This window comes from Lichenostomus cassidix, chromosome 7, assembly GCF_008360975.1.
Source record: "Lichenostomus cassidix isolate B80296 chromosome 7, HeHo_3.0, whole genome shotgun sequence".
In the NCBI taxonomy this organism is placed as follows: Eukaryota; Metazoa; Chordata; class Aves; order Passeriformes; family Meliphagidae; genus Lichenostomus; species Lichenostomus cassidix.
Genome location: NC_139488.1, coordinates 21,341,836 through 21,361,248, shown reverse-complemented (window position 1 = coordinate 21,361,248; position 19,413 = coordinate 21,341,836). Strand labels below are relative to the sequence as shown.

The following is a 19,413-nucleotide window of genomic DNA, read 5'->3' as shown; positions in this document are numbered from 1 at the left end:
TGGAGAACTGTCTGATCTTTGAAAATGAGTTTTTTAAGAAGGACAGCTTACACAGATTTAGTAGCACTCTTCTGTATAAATTTAGATGGGATTGTTACATTTTGACAATAATTCCATTTTTTAAAGAAGTTACAATTCCCATGAATGATTGTCTTCCATATTTTAATTTCTTTGCACACAAGAAGTATTACAATAATACTAGAATAAAGATTAGACATGTTTTTGAGATATGCCTGATATTTTTGCAGTATTTGGAGATTAATTATTTAATATCAATGGTGAAACTGAAGAAGTGCACGGGGATGATTTTCAACCAGAAATAATCTTATTGTTGCATGCAGATGCCAACAAATGCAATTGAGTAATAGTGTGTAGGGATATGTATTTTCAGAAACCTGCTCAGGCTTAACATTCACTTCCTCAGAGCATTTAAACAGGACATTGCATGTTTTATGGGTATAGATATGCTAATTTTCTTGCAGTCAACACAACTATTCAAAAACTGTGTTAGATGATGCTTGAAACTTTACAGGATTAGAACACACATTTGTGCAAAGATCTGAAAACAAATTGCAATGTACCAGAACTAAGATTAAAATATTCGCCTTAGTGAGATGTATAGTAAAATTCACATGTTGTGTGTTGTCCTTAAAACTAACTCACAGCTGCCACAGTTACTCTTAATATGCTGGATAGAAATTTAGTTCCTAAACCTATCCTAAACCTAACTGTTAGTATGAATTAATAAAATGTTCATGGAAATTCAGTCATGTGCTAGGTCTTCCTAGAATGGAAAACTTAGGAGCGTTACTGGCCTGTGCTCATTAACTCACAGACATCTTAAATAGACTTGAAGTAAATGAAATCTTTCAGAGATGTGTTTCAGTCATTCCTCTCATGGCATCCTTTGTGTTTCAGGACCCTAAACGTCATTTAGAAGAGCATGTGGATGTGCTGATGACCTCAAACATTGTCCAGTGTTTAGCTGCTATGTTGGATACAGTTGTATTTAAATAACGGAATTACCGTTTGTGATGCTTTCTGTGTATATTTGTTTATTGTTTCTCATTCTCACAAAACAGAGACTGTTGAGGCTCTAGTTGATTAAACGGAGACATCTGACTTCATTTGCAATGTAAGTGCAGCACTATAACACCTTTCAGTCTCTAATTGTGCATTTGCTTCAGTTTCTTTATGTCAGGGTCCTCACAGATTCCAAAGCATTCAAGAACACAATGTGGGAAAAATGTATTACGTTTTCATTTAATATTTGGGGAAAAAATCAGTAGTACATATATATTTTGATTGTTGCCACATAATAAAAATACATTTACAAATCTGTCTCAAGGTCTGGACAGTCTTTTTTGAGCAAAGACAGCAGGAATTAACAGACTAGAAAAAGTGCTAGTAAACATTTGTTTCTCCCCACTGTAAAGCTACTGAGATACTAATTGCTAGGAATGCAAAAATTCTCTACTGGAATTTGGCTTCCATTGATTACCAGTTACCCTCGTGGAGATTAAAACAAAAAAATTGTAGTGCTAAATTCTGAGGATGTACAAAACCAAAAATGCTGAAAATTCCTCTGTCAGCTCCCTTTGAATATTACTCAAACCCTAATATCTACAGAAGACAACTGACCTTAAGAAAATTAATTCAGTTGCTGATAACTGAATCACGGAACTCTCACAAGCGGTGTCATAAATAGCAGTATTCTGAGAATAAACATTAAAGTGACAGAGGTTGTTCTAGGTTACATGAACCCACCCGCCTGTGAAAGAGAACATACATGAGATGTCCATATATATGGGTATATGGAAAGAGTCCCAACTAGAGTATGACATTTAAAACCATTTCCACAGACTGGAAACACTCGCAGGAGGACAGGAGGTTTGGCTGCTTGGTTTGAAGCAGGCAAAGCCAAATAACTGAGTTTGGGGAGCAGCTCTGGGTTTTGGGCAGAGGCTGATTGGAAATTTTTGTTAGGTTTTTTTTTTTTTCAAGTATTGGATGTTGCCTAGGCTGATTTGATTCTTTTGTCTGGGCAGAAGTTTTTCTGTTTACTGTTGGTTTGGGGATTTTTTTAATAAACAGCAACAGTAGTGACAGGCAAAGATTTTAAAACTATCTACATCTCTTGTTAAAGATAATTTTTAAAAAATTGACTTCTTATTTGCATACTAAATAAATAACCCATAAATTGTCTTATTTTCCAGTTTATGCCCATATTTACTTACTCTTTGCCATTCAAAGATTCTTCTTTTGTTTGAAATTTCTTATTTAGGCCTTTTAATTTACTATTTTAGACTAACTCTCTCTTAAAGTATATTTAGCGTGCACTTACTTCAGAGGGAAACATGCAGATTTTTGCAGCTGCCCTCCTTATGGCCTTCCCTCTGCCCCCACAGTAGGCAGTGGAATATCAGACTGGCAAAATGGAGACATACCAAACCACATTTGCCTGCATGTAGTTAAATGGAAGTTCTTTCTGGCGATTCCCACGGCAAACCTGCGGGTGGTTGAGGAGGGCTCTGTTTGGGCCTCGCCGCTGCCAGATGCGCACGCCTGGGGTGAGGTGGGGCAGGAGCTGATCCAGGGACCTGCCCTGGGGCTCGTCTGCCAGGGGGGCTCTGCATCCCTGCCGCTCTCTACTCCCACACACACGTGTAACACCACGAGGGAGACAGAGTTTGGCAGGTCGTGGGTAACATGGCACTGCAGAACAGGAGAGGAGCTAGCGCAGTGCTGCAGTGTTTACATGCGTGAGAGGCTGGTGTAAGCAGGGAGACAAACCAGTGAGTCTTACATATTCTAAATTAATTTTGACAAATGTACATCTTGCAGAGGGTAGCTGAAGGGAGTCTGTTGGAGACGCAGATCTCCCGTAGTATAAGATTGTGCTGTGGTACCCTGCTTTCTATTCAATCCTCAGTTTAACTTGGAGGCACAATTTTCCATTTACCAAGATGTTACATGAATAATAAAAAGGCAGTTTTTTGGGGCATTCTTCCTTATTTTTGTCCAGTGCTTTAGGAGCTACACAGAGGATTTGGAAGAATGTGTGTATGCCGTAACCCGAAAAGCAGCAGCCCGTATACCATGTTGGAGGAAGAAAGAGATTTTCAAGCAGCCACCTTCTGAGCCTCCAGCCGCAACGGAGCAGACCTTCATTAGCAGCGTGACCCCTTGTCACCTGTCAGCGCGAAGGACGGGCATATTGTATTAGCAAACCTCACTCCATTCTATGACGATTCTGTAACACCACCTGCCATTGCATATCCCCCCTATTATACCAGTTTAGGAGTTGTGCACTGAAGATTTTTGGCATATATTAGCACTTCCATGTGATTGGCAGTATACCACTGAATTCATTGCAGCTCCGCATCTATATGGGTGTAGCTCTGTAATTCAGGGCAGCGTTTCTGAGGGTTTATCTGCATTTCGATCCATCTCCTGCCTATATAAGTCCATTATGGTTCTGGTGTTTCAAACAGGGGAAGGGTGAGCACTGGTGAAATAAGTGTTGGAAACATTAGTTAGAACTGATAATAATGAAACTGTTTTCTTAGCACTGAAAGAAGGTGGTGTATGGAAAGTTGCATGTGCTGTACCACTCGAGTAGAACAGTAAACTGCTTGCTTTTTGCTTCATAAATTATCTTATTAGAATAATTTCCTTGCAGAGAGTGTGTGTAAGTCAGCATCTATGAAATACCAAAAAACCGAAATAGCTCATGGTTAAGCAACAGCAAAATAAATGGCCATGGGATCTGAGAGCATTGAAATACACATTCTGACAAGTCATCACGGTTCTAGTCTTCTCTGGATTTGAGTTTTCAAAGTTTCAGTCTGGCTTCAGGCAGTTATACAGTGGTTTAGTTTTATTATGTGGTGGTTCAGGCTGCATTATCTGTCAGTGAAATTTGAAGCCGGCTGCTGATGTCACCTGGGAAGAGATGTGGTCTGTAAAATACCTGAAGTCCAAACCACTGAGGGGGCAACATTAAGAAAAATGGAACAGGAGAGCTCCTCCCCAGGCAAAAAATCCCAAACCCAGCTAAACCCCAAACCCACAAAACCCCGAAAAACAAACCCCGTGCTTTTAAATTCTCAGGCTTCTCTAGGAAGAGAAATTGAGAGTGGTGCTTGGCAAAGGCGGGGTGGCGAGCGGGCCCCCCTGAACTTTCCAGGGGCATCTTGGCGCCTTGGAGGGTCCCGCTCTCACCAGCCCGAGGCTCGCCCGGGCACAGCGCGGGCCCTGCCGGCCGAGCCCTCCGCTACCTGGGAGTGCCCGCAGCCCCCCCGAAGGCTCGCAGGCTTCGCCCCCGCCCGCCTGGGAGCGCAGCCCGGGCCGCGGCTCTCCCGGAGACCTCCCCGGGCAGAGGGTGCCGGCGGCTCCTGCCGCAGCACCTTCGTGCTTTGCGTTTCTCGGCTCCCATCGCCCCGCTGTCGGGGCGGGCCGCGGCCCCTGGCAAAGGTGCTACCAAAAATCTGCCCCTCCCGAGAGGTGCCCGCGGGACTGAGTCGCTGAGGGAAAGCGGGCACCGAGAGGGAAGAAATCCGGAGCCGGATGGGGAGACGGATGCCTTCCACGCTGTTTTGCTGATAATCTCCGGCATTACGGCTCCCAGATAAAATATTTATTTACTAAAGAACCCGTAAACATCGCGGCAAATACATTAGGGCACTTCGGCTGCGGAGCTTATGATTATTTCAGAAGTTAAAAGAGATGATACGCGGCCGCTGTCAGCGGGGACGGAGGGTGTATGTTCCCCCGCGAAACAGGCACGGGTGGGAAGGGTGGGGGCGATGCGCCGGGGATGGCTCAGAAGAGCCGGGGGAGAGGGGCTGCGCCCCGCTGGGGACAAACGGCGGGGGTGAGCCGAGGGCAGTGGCCGCCCGGCCCCGCGCTCCCCTCGCAATCGCTCCCCAAAGCGCCCAGGACCCGCTTTCCTCCCTGGCGCACAAAGGTGGGGTGCATGGACGCAATATTTGGGGAATCGCAAGGTTTGGATTTATTTTCCAGCCCTAGTCAAAAAAAAAAAAAAAAAGCAAAAAAGCTAGAAAGGTCACATAATAATGAGCTCTCACAGCAAACACACTCTTCCCTTCCCCCTTTCCCTTCCTTCTATCTCACAATAAAATCATCTCCTTCAATTTGCCATGATCGTCGCGACCAGGAGCCAGGTGATTATCCTAATTAATGTCTATCTAATTAAATTACTGTCAGCGGTTAACCAATGGCAGAAGCCGTTTCATCCTCTCCACAAGCAGCAAGATCAAAAGTGAGTCTTTCCTGATTGCTGCATAGTGTCAATTGGCCAATCTCTTCTCCCTGGGAAGGGAGGAAGAAAAAAAAAAAAAAAAAAAAAAAAAAAAAAAAAAGTAAATCAAACGTTTGGGAAGCATTTGGTAGATGAAGTGCTTTCTGCCTAGTGTGGGTCCCAGGATGTCTAGCTTCTGATACTAAGAAGCCCTTTCAGATCCAGGGACTGAAGGGTTATTACTGTGGTGCTAGAGCTATGCAGCTGGAGCATTGTCTTTCTCCCTCTATCATGCTCTCCAAGAAATTTCTCAATGTGAGCAGCAGTTACCCACATGCAGGCGGATCTGAGCTTGCCTTGCATGATCATCCCATTATCTCGACCACTGACAACCTGGAGAGAAGTTCACCTTTGAAAAAAATTACCAGGGGGATGACGAATCAGTCAGATACAGACAATTTTCCTGACTCCAAGGACACACCAGGGGACGTCCAGAGAAATAAACTCTCTCCCGTCTTGGACGGGGTCTCTGAGCTTCGTCACAGTTTCGATGGATCTGCTGCAGATCGCTATCTGCTCTCTCAGTCCAGCCAGCCCCAGTCTGCTGCCTCTGCTCCTAGTACCATGTTCCCTTATCCCAGCCAGCATGGACCTGCTCACCCAGCCTTCTCCATCGCCAGCCCCAGCCGCTACATGGCTCATCATCCTGTGATCACCAACGGAGCTTATAACAGCCTCCTGTCCAACTCTTCTCCGCAAGGCTACCCCACGGCGGGCTACCCGTACCCCCAGCAGTATGGCCATTCCTACCAAGGGGCACCTTTCTACCAGTTCTCCTCCACACAGCCGGGGCTGGTTCCCGGCAAGGCTCAGGTCTACCTGTGCAACAGGCCACTCTGGCTGAAATTTCACCGGCACCAGACGGAGATGATCATCACGAAGCAGGGAAGGTAAGCCACCGCGCGGACCTTTCTGGGTGTCGGGGCTGAGCCGCGGACTTCGCCGGGGGAGCCGCCTGGAGCCTCCGCCGCCCCGGCGGGGCCATCCGCCCGTCACCGGGGCCCTTGCCCTTGTCGCCGGGAGCTCCGGTGCCGCTCCCCGCCGGAGTCGGTCCCCGCCTGAGCCGGCTCCAGCCGGGGCAGCCCTCTCTTCCTGCCCGCAAGTTCCCGCGCCCGCTGCCCTCATCCCTTCCCCGCGGAAAGCTCGACGCTGCGAGGAGGGGGTTTCTTTTGATTTTTATTTCCCGGTCGCTATCGGGAGCCGTGAGGATAAAGCACAACGGCTGCTTCCTCCGCGTGTGCCTGTCGCTGCCGGTGGTTCGCTTTCCTTCTTCCCTTTATTTTTCTTTTTTTCCCCATTTCTTTTTTCTATTTTTTTTTCATAGGCGCATGTTCCCTTTCCTAAGCTTTAATATTTCTGGTCTCGACCCTACGGCTCACTACAATATTTTTGTGGATGTAATTTTGGCGGATCCCAATCACTGGAGATTTCAGGGAGGCAAATGGGTTCCTTGCGGCAAGGCGGACACCAATGTACAAGGCAAGTTCCTCCAATTAACACTTTTCCCGACACATATGTAGGTGAGAATGATTAATTAATGCCTTTGCGGACTGGCTCTGGCGACTTCTTAAACGCGAATGGGCCAACGATGTTTTTTTTATATTAAATAAAAAAAAAAAAAGAGGGTGGAGGAGAAAGTAATAGGTGTTCGGAAAAAGCTGTTTTAATCTTTTTCGTTTAAAATGAAGGGAGTTTTGGCAGTAAAATATCGGTTACTTGACGGGGTCCTTCGCCCTCGTGTGCGGGTGCAGCGGCAGAACCGGGGTACCGGCGAGAATTGTGATGTGGTTGTGTTTTTTGTTGTTTTGCTTAGGAAACCGGGTGTACATGCATCCCGACTCCCCCAACACGGGAGCCCACTGGATGCGTCAGGAAATCTCCTTTGGGAAACTAAAACTTACGAACAATAAAGGAGCATCAAACAACAACGGGCAGGTCAGTGGGGGAACGCAGACGCTGCCACAATTATTTTTATTGCTGCAGTTAAAATCCTACCGTTTCCGAAAGGACGTGTATTTTTTTTATTATTAGATCATGTCGTTAGGTGAAAATATAAGGGGGGTGGTGGTGAGAAAGTCCTCCCATTTTAATTTGCCACGGGCCTCGGCGGCCCTGAGCACGTTGCCCAAGCTGACACCGCTGTCCGGTGCTGCCGGGGAAGTCCGCAACCGTCCCGGGGAGACGGCGACCAGCGGGGATCGCTCTCTTCGTCCTTCTCGCTCTAATTTCTTCTTTTTTCCCCGCGTCCCCCTCCCTCCTTTTGCCATGCCTGACAGATGGTGGTTTTGCAGTCCCTTCACAAGTACCAACCTCGCTTGCATGTGGTGGAGGTGAACGAAGACGGGACAGAGGATACCAACCAGCCGGGCAGAGTGCAGACATTCACGTTCCCCGAGACGCAGTTCATTGCGGTCACCGCCTACCAAAACACCGATGTAAAGAGCTCCCTGGTTTATTCCCCTCGCGATCCCCGCGCTCCCCGCACGGCATCCCACCAGGGACGGCCCGGCTGCTGCTCACCCTGCCCCGGGTTCCCGGGGCTCCCTGGGACATGGGGCTCCCTGTCCCCCACTTTGAGCCATCCCTCCATGGCCATCCCGAGGGCGGCCGCAGTCGCTCGGGCCGCCTTCGCCCCAGGAGCCCCCGCCGGGCGCCCGCAGCGGCATCGCCCTCCCTGCCAAGACGGGCGCGATCCTGCCCCTCCGCCCGGGGCTAGGCGCTGGCCCGCGGCGTTTCTCTCCGGGTCGGAAACAGCTTAGTTAGCTGTTAAGCTGTTAGCTTAAGCTATAAGTCTGCAAAGATCAATTAACATCCTCATTGATTGCGCCGGGGGTGACGGAGCAACTTCCTCAAATTAAAAGCTCGTTAATGCCTGGATGCGTTTCGGAGTGGTCTGGCTTTGCTACAGACTGGTGCCCCCTTTTCAAATGACATATGTTCAGTCCACATTCTCGCTTTAATTATTTTGCTCGATGCAAATGCAAACTCCTAGTTACCGTTCTGCGGTACATTTTGCCTAATTTCTAGATTTCAACATATTCATATACCCATGCACTAGGAATGGTGAACACGCCTCAAAACATGGGGTTAAATATTGAATTTTTTCGTACTTTTTACAACGTAAATCTTAAAATTAGACTGTGATGTCTATAAGCATGCCAGAGCTTATTTTTCACGGTTTAAAGGCAATATGATTGACTAGAGTAAAGCCTGGTCCTTTAAAAATGTGTTGGCTGCAGTGGGGTATTTTTTCAGGCTTTCAAACCGTGTGCTCTGCTTCTCTCTTTCCCTAGATCACACAGCTGAAAATAGATCACAACCCTTTCGCAAAAGGATTCCGAGACAATTATGACACGTAAGTAAACCGGATTTTTACTACCCTTCTGCCGGCTGCACACACATGTCAGAGGGGGGGATATTCAGGATGAGGGCATCATTTCACACCGAGATGTGTAGTGTCAGGCTTTTCCAGAGCCCTCCGGGAGGGAAGCACACTCCCGCTCCCGCAGAGGGGCTGTCCCTGCGGCGAGGCCCTGCGCAGCCCTGAGGCCGCTTCCACGCCTGGGGCCGCGCTGCCCGCACCTGAGTCCGCATCTCGCTTTGGCACTTGCGGCGGTTTTGTTGTTGGCTTTTCCTGGCACGTATCTTGGCGCCTCTTTCCAAGCTTCCGTTTCACTTGCGCGCAAGGGCTCCGAAAGAAGCACCCGAGCAGTAGGGGCTCAGTCCCCGGCAACCCACCGGGTCTGCATCATCCCGGGGTACGCAGAGCCGCTGTCTGCAGGGAAATGTCTTCGTCTCGTTTTATTCTTCTCCGGGGTTGGATTTTTTTTTTCCTTCTCCCTTTTGGGTGGAGCGAAAACCTCTGAAGTTTTAACCGCGGTTTGTCCCTGTTCTGCCTCTGCCCGGCCGCCTCCGAGGCGTTCCCAGCCGTTTGACCCCCGGCCGTGACCCCCGCGCCACACGCGGCTGATGCTCCTCCGAGTGCGGCTCCGGTGCGGCATCAACACTCGGCCCCCGCCGTCGCCTTTCCGGGCCCTCGGGACTCAAACGGGGATATCCCGGCCTGCAGGCCCTGAAGGCAGGCTTCCTCTGGCCCGGGGGATGCCCTGGATGCCCGCCTGGTATCCCCCTGCCCAGCTTGGGGCAGCGGCATGTGGCGGCCGCAAGGACGGCCCATACACCCGGGGGAGCAGGCGGCTTGTGAGCTTGCCTGTCTCACCACAAGCTTCGGGTCTGTGGGACGGGCCCCTGGCTTTGAGGAGGAAAACCTTTTCCTCTCTTAACTGTGGCGGGGAGCGGCCTCACTTGGCCTCGAGCGCCTCATCCCAAGCGTATTTTCAGCGGCTGCTCCAGCCTCCACCCGCCGGACCGCGGTCCAGCAGCCACCAGCAGCAGGCTCTCGGGACAAGGGTGGAAACGACGCTAAGAGCTGAACTAGTGCGAGAGAGCCCAGGGGCCGAGCTCCAGCTCTCCCCAGGGAGCAGCCTGTGGTGCGGTCGCTCTCCCTCAGGGGAGGGGGTCGCGTAGGCTGTGGCGGAGAGCAGGGCCGCCGCCGGGAGGGCAGCGGCGGTCCCCGGTGCCACGGAGGGAGGCAACCGAGCGTGCCCGCTCTCCGGGGGCTCTGCGAGAGTATGTGAGGCCTTTGGAAAGGCGGCGTGGCCTTCGCCCCCAGGCAAAAGTGCTCTTCTCTTTTTGATAGGGAAAAAACTTTATAGGGCGTCACTTGAAAGGAGACGGGGGGAGGGGGAAGCTTCAATGTTGTCTAGCACGTTGAATTTGTTTAAGGGCCAAGTTTATTTTGGATAAGAAATTCCAGGAGGCGTGGAGGGTTAATTAAAGCACAGTTTTAGCCTGAATTAAATACAGATAGTAGTTATTCATCCATTAAAGTTTTTATAATCGCAAATTGCAGCCCAGCATGGGAGAATTATATATAGGCCACGCAGGGAACACTGGAAGTGTCTGGCTTTACATTTCCTACAGTAGGTGTTTAAAGATTAGCTTAATTTAAACTCAGTAAAATGTTGATGGTTCGTCTGTGACTCCCAATAATAAGTGTTAAACAGCCGATAGAATTCCGTAGTCTGCCACTCATGCTGTTCGCGGCAAATGACCGGGCTGCCTGTTGCGCATGTGGTGGGACCGGTCAATGTGTCACCGCGCGGGATTCCACGCCTTTGGGTTGTGGGTTCGGACCGGAGAGAGGCATCTCAGCCCCGTCAAGGAATGGCCATCCGGTTCCGAATGATTTGTTCCCCATGCTTGCCCCCGTCTTTCCTCTTCCCCCTTAAAGGCCCTCGGCGCTACTGATGCCGGAGGCCAAGCCCGGAGAGGAGCGCAGGCTCCCGGGCCGGGCAGAAGCGCGCTGGGACGGCGCCGTCCCGTTCGTCCCCCGAGGGCCGCGTTCGGCCGGGTAGCGCCGAGGAGGGCGCCGGGCTGCGGCGGACACCCAGCTCTCTCCCCTTCTCTTGGGCAGGATCTACACGGGCTGCGACATGGACAGGCTGACACCTTCCCCCAACGACTCGCCCCGCTCGCAGATCGTGCCCGGGGCCCGCTACGCCATGGCCGGCTCCTTCCTCCAGGACCAGTTCGTGAGTAACTACGCCAAGTCCCGCTTCCACCCCGGGGCAGGAGCCGGCCCGGGGCCCGGCGCGGACCGCAGCGTGCCCCACACCAACGGGCTGCTCTCCCCACAGCAAGCCGAGGACCCGGGGGCCCCCTCGCCGCAGCGCTGGTTCGTCGCCCCCGCCAACAACCGCCTCGACTTCGCCGCCTCCGCCTACGACACGGCCACCGACTTCGCCGGCAACGCGGCCACGCTGCTGTCCTACGCGGCCGCGGGCGTCAAGGCGCTGCCGCTGCAGGCGGCCGGCTGCGCCGGGCGGCCGCTGGGCTACTACGCCGACCCCTCGGGCTGGGGGGCCCGCAGCCCCCCGCAGTACTGCAGCAAGTCGGGCTCCGTGCTCTCCTGCTGGCCCAACAGCGCGGCGGCGGCGCGCATGGCCGCCGGCAACCCCTACCTGGGGGAGGAGGCGGAGAGCCTGGCCCCCGAGCGGTCTCCCTTGCCGGGCGCCGAGGACTCCAAGCCCAAAGATTTGTCCGACTCCAGCTGGATCGAGACGCCGTCGTCCATTAAGTCCATCGACTCCTCCGATTCTGGGATTTACGAGCAGGCCAAAAGGAGGCGGATCTCTCCCTCGGACACCCCGGTGTCCGAGAGCTCCTCGCCCCTCAAGAGCGAGGTGCTCACCCAGCGGGACTGCGAAAAGACCTGCGCCAAGGACATCGGCTATTACGGCTTCTACTCGCACAGCTAGGCGCGGCCGCCGGCCCGCCGTCCTTTTGCACAATAACTCCTCCGCGTTAGCGCACTGACCCCCGCCCCTAGCTGCCCCATCCGTGCCCCGGCCCGGCCCGGCCCGGCCCGGCAGGGAGGCAGGCAGGCAGGCTGAGCCGCGGCCGCCGCCGCCCCCCCGCCCCGCTCCCCGCCCGGCCCGGTCCGGCGGCGCCCCGGGGGCGTGGGGGGCACTGCCGCACCGAAACCCACTGATCAGTAGGATGCTTAGACTCTCAAACCGTACAGCGCTTCCTTCCTTTTACCACGGATGGATTGTAGGGGAAACAGTAATAGTGGGGAAAACAGCCTGTGAAATGCCTGTACATAGTATTTATTTTATTGTAACAGATTACTTTTCTTTGGTTCAGTTTATTTATTATTTGTTTGGATTTTTTTGGTTTTGTTTTCATTGTTAAGTCAGAAAACTTAGATCCTGTTTAAATTTCTTTACCCCATTCCCCGCTCTCTGCTCCCTCTTCCTTGTGCCCCTCCCCAGGTAAACACTTCCTAAATGCCTCTGGAAATGTAAGTGGTCCATAGCTGTAGCAGCGAGTAATGGGTTTCTCACTTTCTCTCCAATTCCTCGCATGAAATAATTACGCAGTGCCCTGGGCTAACACAGCTAAGGAATAGCTCAGCTTTCCCTTCAAAAGAACAGAAATACGTCTCATAGGAAAGTCGATTAAAGGAGCATAACGCCTTCCAAACCCAAAATTAACTGCCTCTTATTTTTCTTTAAAAGGAATAGCTCGGTATCAGCAATATTATTATTTTTGTGATATCCCTCTTCCCCTGCCCCCAAGTGCCAAATCCATTACTGGTCCCCGCAGGTGCCAAATATGCTGACAAACTATTTTCAAATTTCTTTGCAGTTCCCCCCTCTTTCTTTATATTGCTGTAAATCTTTGTAATGAATAATCTTAAAAAAAAAAAAAAAGAAAAAAAAAGAAAAAAGATATAGACGACTGAATTGTTGGTAACCATAGTGTAGTCCAGTGAAGATGAGTTGTGAGTTGTATATTTTACTGCATTTAGTTTTGGAATTGACTTTTTCATAAAGTAGCTAACCGAGATCTGACTTCCTGGGGAATCAAATGCACATCGAGTAAGAGTGATCATTCTTGTAAACCTCTTATTATACTACTGAAGGAGAACTAGTATCCCTCCAGGACTCCCCCCCCGGCGAAGCAGAATAGTAAGTCTTCGAATTTTGAGTAGCAAATCTATAAAATTAACGCGTTTTTATATGGAAGAAAGAAAAAAAAAAAAAATTACAAACTGAAATATGCATCAGGCTTAATATTCAGTCTAGATTACACTCGACGGGGAAATTTCCTAATAGAAATTCAGGGTCATAAACGTGTGTATATTTTTGACTCTCCTGTAAATCGAATGTTGTGATTTTTATATTTGTTCTGTTACGTCTGTGGAACTGAATAATTTATACCAGTACATGCTCCATTGAGAAATGTTTCGGTTTTTGCCCGTTTGTATCGTCTGTGTATAACAAGTAAAATAAACCTGGCAAAACGTTAACGTCGTGTTGGAAAAGGCGCTTCGCCGTTTTGCAAGTAAGAGATCGGATGAGGCCGAGGGGAAGGGCTGGCGGACTCGCCCGCTCTCGGCCCGCCGCGGGGATCTGCAGCGGGAGTCCCTCCGCCGCCCTCCCTGGCGGAGCTGGTCCGCTTGCCCCGCGTTTGTCCTTTTTTTGGGGGGGTGGAAGAGCGTAGGGGATAGTGCTTACACCGCGTGGCCAAGCGTGGAGGTTTGCAGTCGGTGAAAGAGGGAGATGAAACCCCGTCGGTTTTGAGAGGTTTATAATTATCCCTGTGTTTGACGCTTAAAAACCCTGACAGCACTTTGCAGGCGGGAGAGGTGCCTGGCGCGGGGCGGGGGGTGCCATCGCTGGCAGAGCAGAGGCGAGGGACGCAGCGCTGCCCGCCCTCAGCTCCCTTCGCCTTCCCCGGGCGGGGGCTGCGCTGGCAGGGCCCTCGGTGCCCCCGAGGCGGGCGCCCTTTCGGGGGAGCAGCTCGCCCCATTGCACGGGAGCGGAGTCCCCACTCGTGCAGCACTGCCTCTCCCTCTGCGACCTCCCCGGGACTCTGTCCCCTTCAGAGACAACCACCTGTGGGCTCTGGAGCAGGCGCCCGCCCGGCTCCTGCGTGGACCGAGGCCTCAGGGGCTGAGGGTAGCAGGCCTGGTTTGCTCTCGATACCGCGGTGGGGTGAGCGCGGTGCGGAGCCGTCAGAAGGATCCTGTCCTGCCGCGGTATTGACGGGGGACACCTGAGGAGCCCCATTGCCTCCCCTCCGCTCCACTCCCGCCGAGCTGCGGGGCCCTGCGCACCCAGAGCCCCCGCCGATCTGTGCCGGCCCCGCCGTGCCGTCGGGCTCCAGGCGCTGCCCCGGGACCCCTCCGGGAGAGGAGCCGTGGGGACAGTGCCCCCCGGAACGCCCCTCGGAGGAGCGCGGGCGGTGCGCGCCCTTCCCCAGCCGCCTCTCCCCGAGCGGCGGGGGCCGGGGTGCCGCACGCGTCCCCCCGCGCATCGCCCGCACCTCTCCGCCTCCCGCGGGCCCCGGCTGCCCCCTCAGCGGCTCTGTGAGGGGCTGTCCCGGCCGCCTCCCCGGGCTTCCCGCACCCCAAATAAACCATGGCATGTTCCCGGCCCTCCGTCTCCTCTCTCGGCCAGCAAAAGCCGCCCCTTCTCCCCCCTCCGCCGCCAGTCCCGCCGCGCTGCCCCCCGAGTGGGCAAAGGAGCTGCCCGAGGCACCGCGGCGCTCCCTCCCGCCTCCCCGGTGCTGCCGCCGCGCCCGTCGGGCAGTCACCCCGGGCAGACCGCTCCTCGGGGAGCTTCCGCCAGGCTTTATTTAGTGGGGGTTATCCAGCGGGTCTGGAATAAATACGTAACGTGTGACAGGTCTGAACAAAATTCTTTCCAGTGCGTGAGTGGTTGATGTTATTCCATAACTATTTCGACAGGATAATTCCATAACTATTTGTGCGAGAGACTGGAAGAGATAAGGGCTGCAGAAGTTAAAAAGGCTATTTCCTGTCGGTAGGTCACTTTACTACTATTATAATTTTTTAGAAAATTATTTTTAGAGGTGCACCTGTGTATCTGCTAAACATATGTTTACCAACACGTTAAAGCGTTTCCGTTCACCGGAGAGCAAATGCGCGGGTTTTGACCCAGTGTGTATAAATTGCAGCGTGTGCAGTTTTGTAGAAGCAAACCCCCGTGTACGAATTTGTTAGAACAGCAATTAATTGCATGAATTTTATGAGAAGTATAATTTGTATCATTATTCTAGGCATGCTGAATGGGTTTTAATTTGATTATTGTGTAAAACAGTATATTCAATTGCCCTTCCTTTATTTAATAGAACATAAAATCAAGCTCCAATCTGTAGAAAGTAAATCAAAGTTCCTATTGGTAATACTTTCTATGATGTTTCACATTAATACTATATCAAATGTAATACAGTGATTTACGCTCTACAGATTTTGCACGAGTACGCTATGCATATTTGATGACACATTGCATATTTTAACAAGGTTTTTAATGACTGATTGAAATGTTTGCTAAGATATTTTTTAAGAGCTGGAGGAGAAATGGTTGTGGAAAATGTGTGTAATAGAATAGTGATAAGGATGGGAGGGTTTTGATTGACAGTATGAGGAAGCAGATGGATGACTAGGTAGGTCAGAGGTAAAGATGCCTTTGACAGCTTTTTAAGTTCCTTTGGCCATTTTGGTCCAATGAATCATGCAAAACATGTGTACATTACCAAACTGATGTCTCTGCATCGTTTACTGTTGGAATCCTCATCTTTTCAAACCCACCCTAACCTTCTTTCATCACCACTTGACGTGCTATGTCTAAACTAGATTGCAAGATCCTAAGAAGGCAAGAATCTGTCTTGTATTACTTGTCATAAAAAAAAAAAATTAGGGAAAAAATCATGTAAACCTATGGAGCTTAGAAGAACAACTGCGACAGATTGGCAGAATAGGCGTAAGGTGGGACACGTTCTTCTTAATTTTCACTGTCTGGTCATCACTACCCTCCCCTAGGTAGTGCTCAAGAGAGACGTGGTGAACAATGATTTTTTTTTTTTTTTTTCCCCAAATGGCATAATCTGAATTTTCATAAGTCTGATAAGAGACCTAATTGCATAATTTTCCTTTTAACATTATGCAGTGAGTGCTGTTGCTATAGTTAAAATGGTTTTCTTCACAGTCTGTTTTCTCAGGTGCTTTGCATGTCCTTCGCAAATTACTTTGTCAACTGAAAATGCTCTGATTTTTCCCTGTAAAAAGGTTACTGTTTTTGGAAATCTTATTTAAATTGCATAGGACAATTTTTAAATCTCTGTGATACAAAAAAAGAATGTGTGTGTATTGGGAAAAGCAGAAAAAAAAATTTGCATGAAAGTACACTTTCCAGGTGCTTTCTGTGCAGAATGGACACGAGTTTTCATTCTAAGTATTAAAACTTGTCATAAATATGGTTTTCAGTAGGGAATGTGTCACTTGCTGAGATATGGGGGCAAAGTCAAAGAAAAAAATACTGAAACAGCAGAGTGATAAGTAGAGGGAAGGCAGCAGACTGTTTGCGTTCAGTACCGAGCTCTTTCCAGATAATATATTTGTTGTAGGTCTAGAGAGCCTCACCACTTACTGGTAACATTTCCTGCTTTTATCAGAATGCGTATTTATCTGGAAATGCAAACAAAAGCATCGCTTATTTCAGAGCATGGTCCCTTGAAAGCTGCCCATTTGTTCAAATATATACGTCTGAAAAAAACAGATATTGGTTGAAATATATATATGTAACTCTTGAATTTTTGAGCATACATAATATTTTACTTCTTGGATGTAGAATAATTATGAATCCATTAGAATCCAAGGCTGCCATTGCTGATTTGATGTAACTTTTGACCTTATAAAATATATTACACAATAAAACCTGTGATATTTTATTCATGCTATCACTGTGATTTGTCATAGTTGGAGTGTTTCTAATTCTAAGGGGCTGATATGAGTATGAATGATCTTCTTGGTCTTAAGTTGACTTTTTAGGCAATTTTTTTTTTTTAAACCGAAGGCAAAAAGGATGTAAACTTCAGGTACTTTACTTCTGTGTAAAACTGTCTATACTATTACACTGATATTAAGCTTTAAATAAGAAACAGCTGGTAATGACTTTGAATCTGTTTTAAGAGACATTTTAGGTAAAATGTTGATAGCTTGTAAATGTGTATTTCTGCCTTAGTCTCTGATCGTGCATACAAGTTCATATGTGTGAACAACGTAAAGTAAGAGGTCAGTCCTACAAAGACTATTCACTTGTCTAAAAATTCACAGACATAAATGTTTTCAGGATCAAGGCCTTTTTCAATAATTGTGATAGTCATGTACCTTGAAGTGACTGACTGATTTAAGATACACTTAATAATTTGATTTTTTTTTAATATAGCAGAAACATTGCATTGATGAGTTACCAAAGCACATCATTCAAGCTCCCACTTCAGTAATTCGAAAGATAATTTTTTGGCTTGTTTAGGTAATTTTTTTTTAGCTGACGGCACTGGCACATAATTTAAACTTTCTAAAAGTCATGTCAGTTTCTGTGTGCCATGCTATGGGATTCAGTTTTGTAAGTAAGCTTCTTTCTTAAACCACATTTATTTACACATTGGCTGCTTTTGTATATCCAGAAAGCAGATAATGGTCTGAGACTGAAGGGTGAAAGAGCAGCATGGATATTTTGAGTTGAGAGAAATTTTATGCTGCTGAAAGGTGTCCTAGTTTAGATGAAGACACCCACCCACCCACTGAGAATTAAACTGAAATCAGAAATGTAAGCTAAAAAATGTATTTTGCGATTGATCAACACCCTGATTACAGTTTATTTCCCTTTGTGGAAATGTTTGCTGTCACAGTTTTGACGTCCAACTCAAAATATCGGCGTTGCTCCCTCACCCTTCAGTCCCAGACCTCCTGCTGGAGACACTACGGAAATATGGTGGCTGCTCTCTGGCCCTGGGGAAAGTTGGGGCTCATCCCACATTGTCTGGGGAGTCCACTCGAGGGCCTGGCAGGAGCACCTCCTGTCTTGCCTCTTGCTCTGTGTTCAGTGCCTGCACGTCACTAACTGAGATCTGCCGTGCAGTGACACAGAGAAAGAACTGCTCCTCTCACTGCATCCCCCCTCAGCAAACCCTTGAGGCATCTCCCTTCTCCCCACATTCCCACTGCTTTCCCACTATATTTCTAAAGTGTGAGGGTTTTGTACATTGGTGTTGCTTTAGGCTTTGTGTAAGCTCTCTCCTGGAACCTCAGTTTACACTTACATTAGGAGAAGGGACATTTCCCTTGAATTAGATGCAAGGTATTGAGGAAGAGGTAAAAGGCTTTGCTTTCTGCTGTCAGTTCCTGACTTTCCTATGGAATCCACCGTGCATAAGTGATGAGGGGTAGGGACATTTCTCAAAAATCTCCAAGTGCTTTAGTCACCTGTATTTAGAAATTATGAAAATCTCACTGAAAAATCTCCAGTGCTTGTGGTTCTAAATGACTTTCACACTTTTTACGGCTTTATTCTTGGGCACATCATCGAGCAGTTATTTCAGTTATGCATTGAGGATGGCATTTGTTGCAGAGTTAGGGTCAGAATAGCATGGATTAAATCCTCAGCTGGTGTATAGTTATGTTATTTCATGGGCTTCAGTGGTTCAGTGATGCTTTGTATTGAAACAATCTGATTGTCTCCTCTTGTGGTTTAGATATTATCCAAAGCAGGTGCTGCTTGATGGAAAGAATAGGACCAAGTACTAATTGATATATAAACTGATATACAAATTTGTTTCTCCCGTGTTAAAATAATTATGAAAATATCAATGGATATCTTACTCTACTTACATTTTTGTTCTCTCTATTTAGATTGTAAGCATAATTGAAGCTTCCTTTCTGCTTATTGTCCAGGTTGATTCTGATGATTTAATTGTCTTAATAATTGAATCAAACGCAATTTGTTTGGTGTGTGCAATACAAGAATTTGTCCCCTTTTTGGGGGAAATATTTAGCCCAGCTATATTCTTTTAATATAAAATCATTGTTCAGAAATTGAATGGAAAGAAGTTAACCAGATATTTCAATTCTTTTTATAAGTATTTAGGATTTTGTAATGCCCAAATCCTTTTCACCTTCTTTGAAGTGTTCTCTAGTGTAGCTCATTTTTTCCTTTGTGTTATATACTAAAAACCACTCTGATGTTCACATTTAGTATTGTATTTTTAAACATTTCAGTATTTAAGTTGTTTTATTTCCATATATTGTTCACTTATAACTTCTCGATCATGATAAAAATGCAAATTATTTTAAAACTGTGGTTTTTTAAAGTCACAAACTCGTTCCTTCATATAAGCAGATGTAAACTAAAGTAATGTGAAATGTAATGGCAGAAATAAAACATGGGCCTATAAAAATTAACATAAAAATTATTTTTATGACATGTGAATGTAAGATTTCTTCAGGACTATATGACCCCATAGGCCATTTAGTCAGGTGAACATGAAGGGCCAAACCCCCAAGTAGTCCATTACCAGTATATTCCAAATACACTGTAATGGGAGAAACACCATAAATGATTGTCCTGTAACAGTGTAAAGTTTAGTGTATGTGTGCAAGTAAGTCTCTGTAGGATCAGGACCCAAGTCTGTTCTGTTTTGGCAGCGCTCTTTGTTGT

At 48.3% G+C, this 19,413-nt stretch overlaps 2 protein-coding genes across 4 annotated transcripts in view; both read left to right on the top strand.

Moving 5' to 3' along the window:
- Nucleotides 1-1,341, top strand: part of PSMD14 (proteasome 26S subunit, non-ATPase 14) — a 46,555-nt gene extending 45,214 nt beyond the window's left edge. For both annotated transcript variants that reach the window (XM_085066652.1, XM_085066653.1), the window contains one exon: nucleotides 919-1,341. In XM_085066652.1, coding sequence (XP_084922778.1) covers nucleotides 919-1,017 — 99 coding nt within the window. In that variant the 3' untranslated portion in view covers nucleotides 1,018-1,341. The remainder of the gene's footprint in view (nucleotides 1-918) is intronic.
- A 3,502-nt stretch (nucleotides 1,342-4,843) lies between these two features.
- Nucleotides 4,844-13,199, top strand: TBR1 (T-box brain transcription factor 1). Of its 2 annotated transcripts, XM_085066651.1 has the most exons (7): nucleotides 4,844-6,213; nucleotides 6,648-6,802; nucleotides 7,137-7,258; nucleotides 7,600-7,758; nucleotides 8,617-8,678; nucleotides 10,800-10,917; nucleotides 11,023-13,199. In XM_085066651.1, the coding sequence occupies exons 1-7, from the start codon at nucleotides 5,522-5,524 to the stop codon at nucleotides 11,641-11,643; spliced, it is 1,929 nt and encodes a 642-aa protein (XP_084922777.1). In that variant the 5' UTR covers nucleotides 4,844-5,521; the 3' UTR covers nucleotides 11,644-13,199. The 2 variants fall into 2 exon arrangements, with proteins under 2 accessions (XP_084922777.1, XP_084922775.1); XM_085066649.1 differs by having other exon boundaries at nucleotides 10,800-13,199.
- Nucleotides 13,200-19,413: the final 6,214 nt, after the last annotated feature.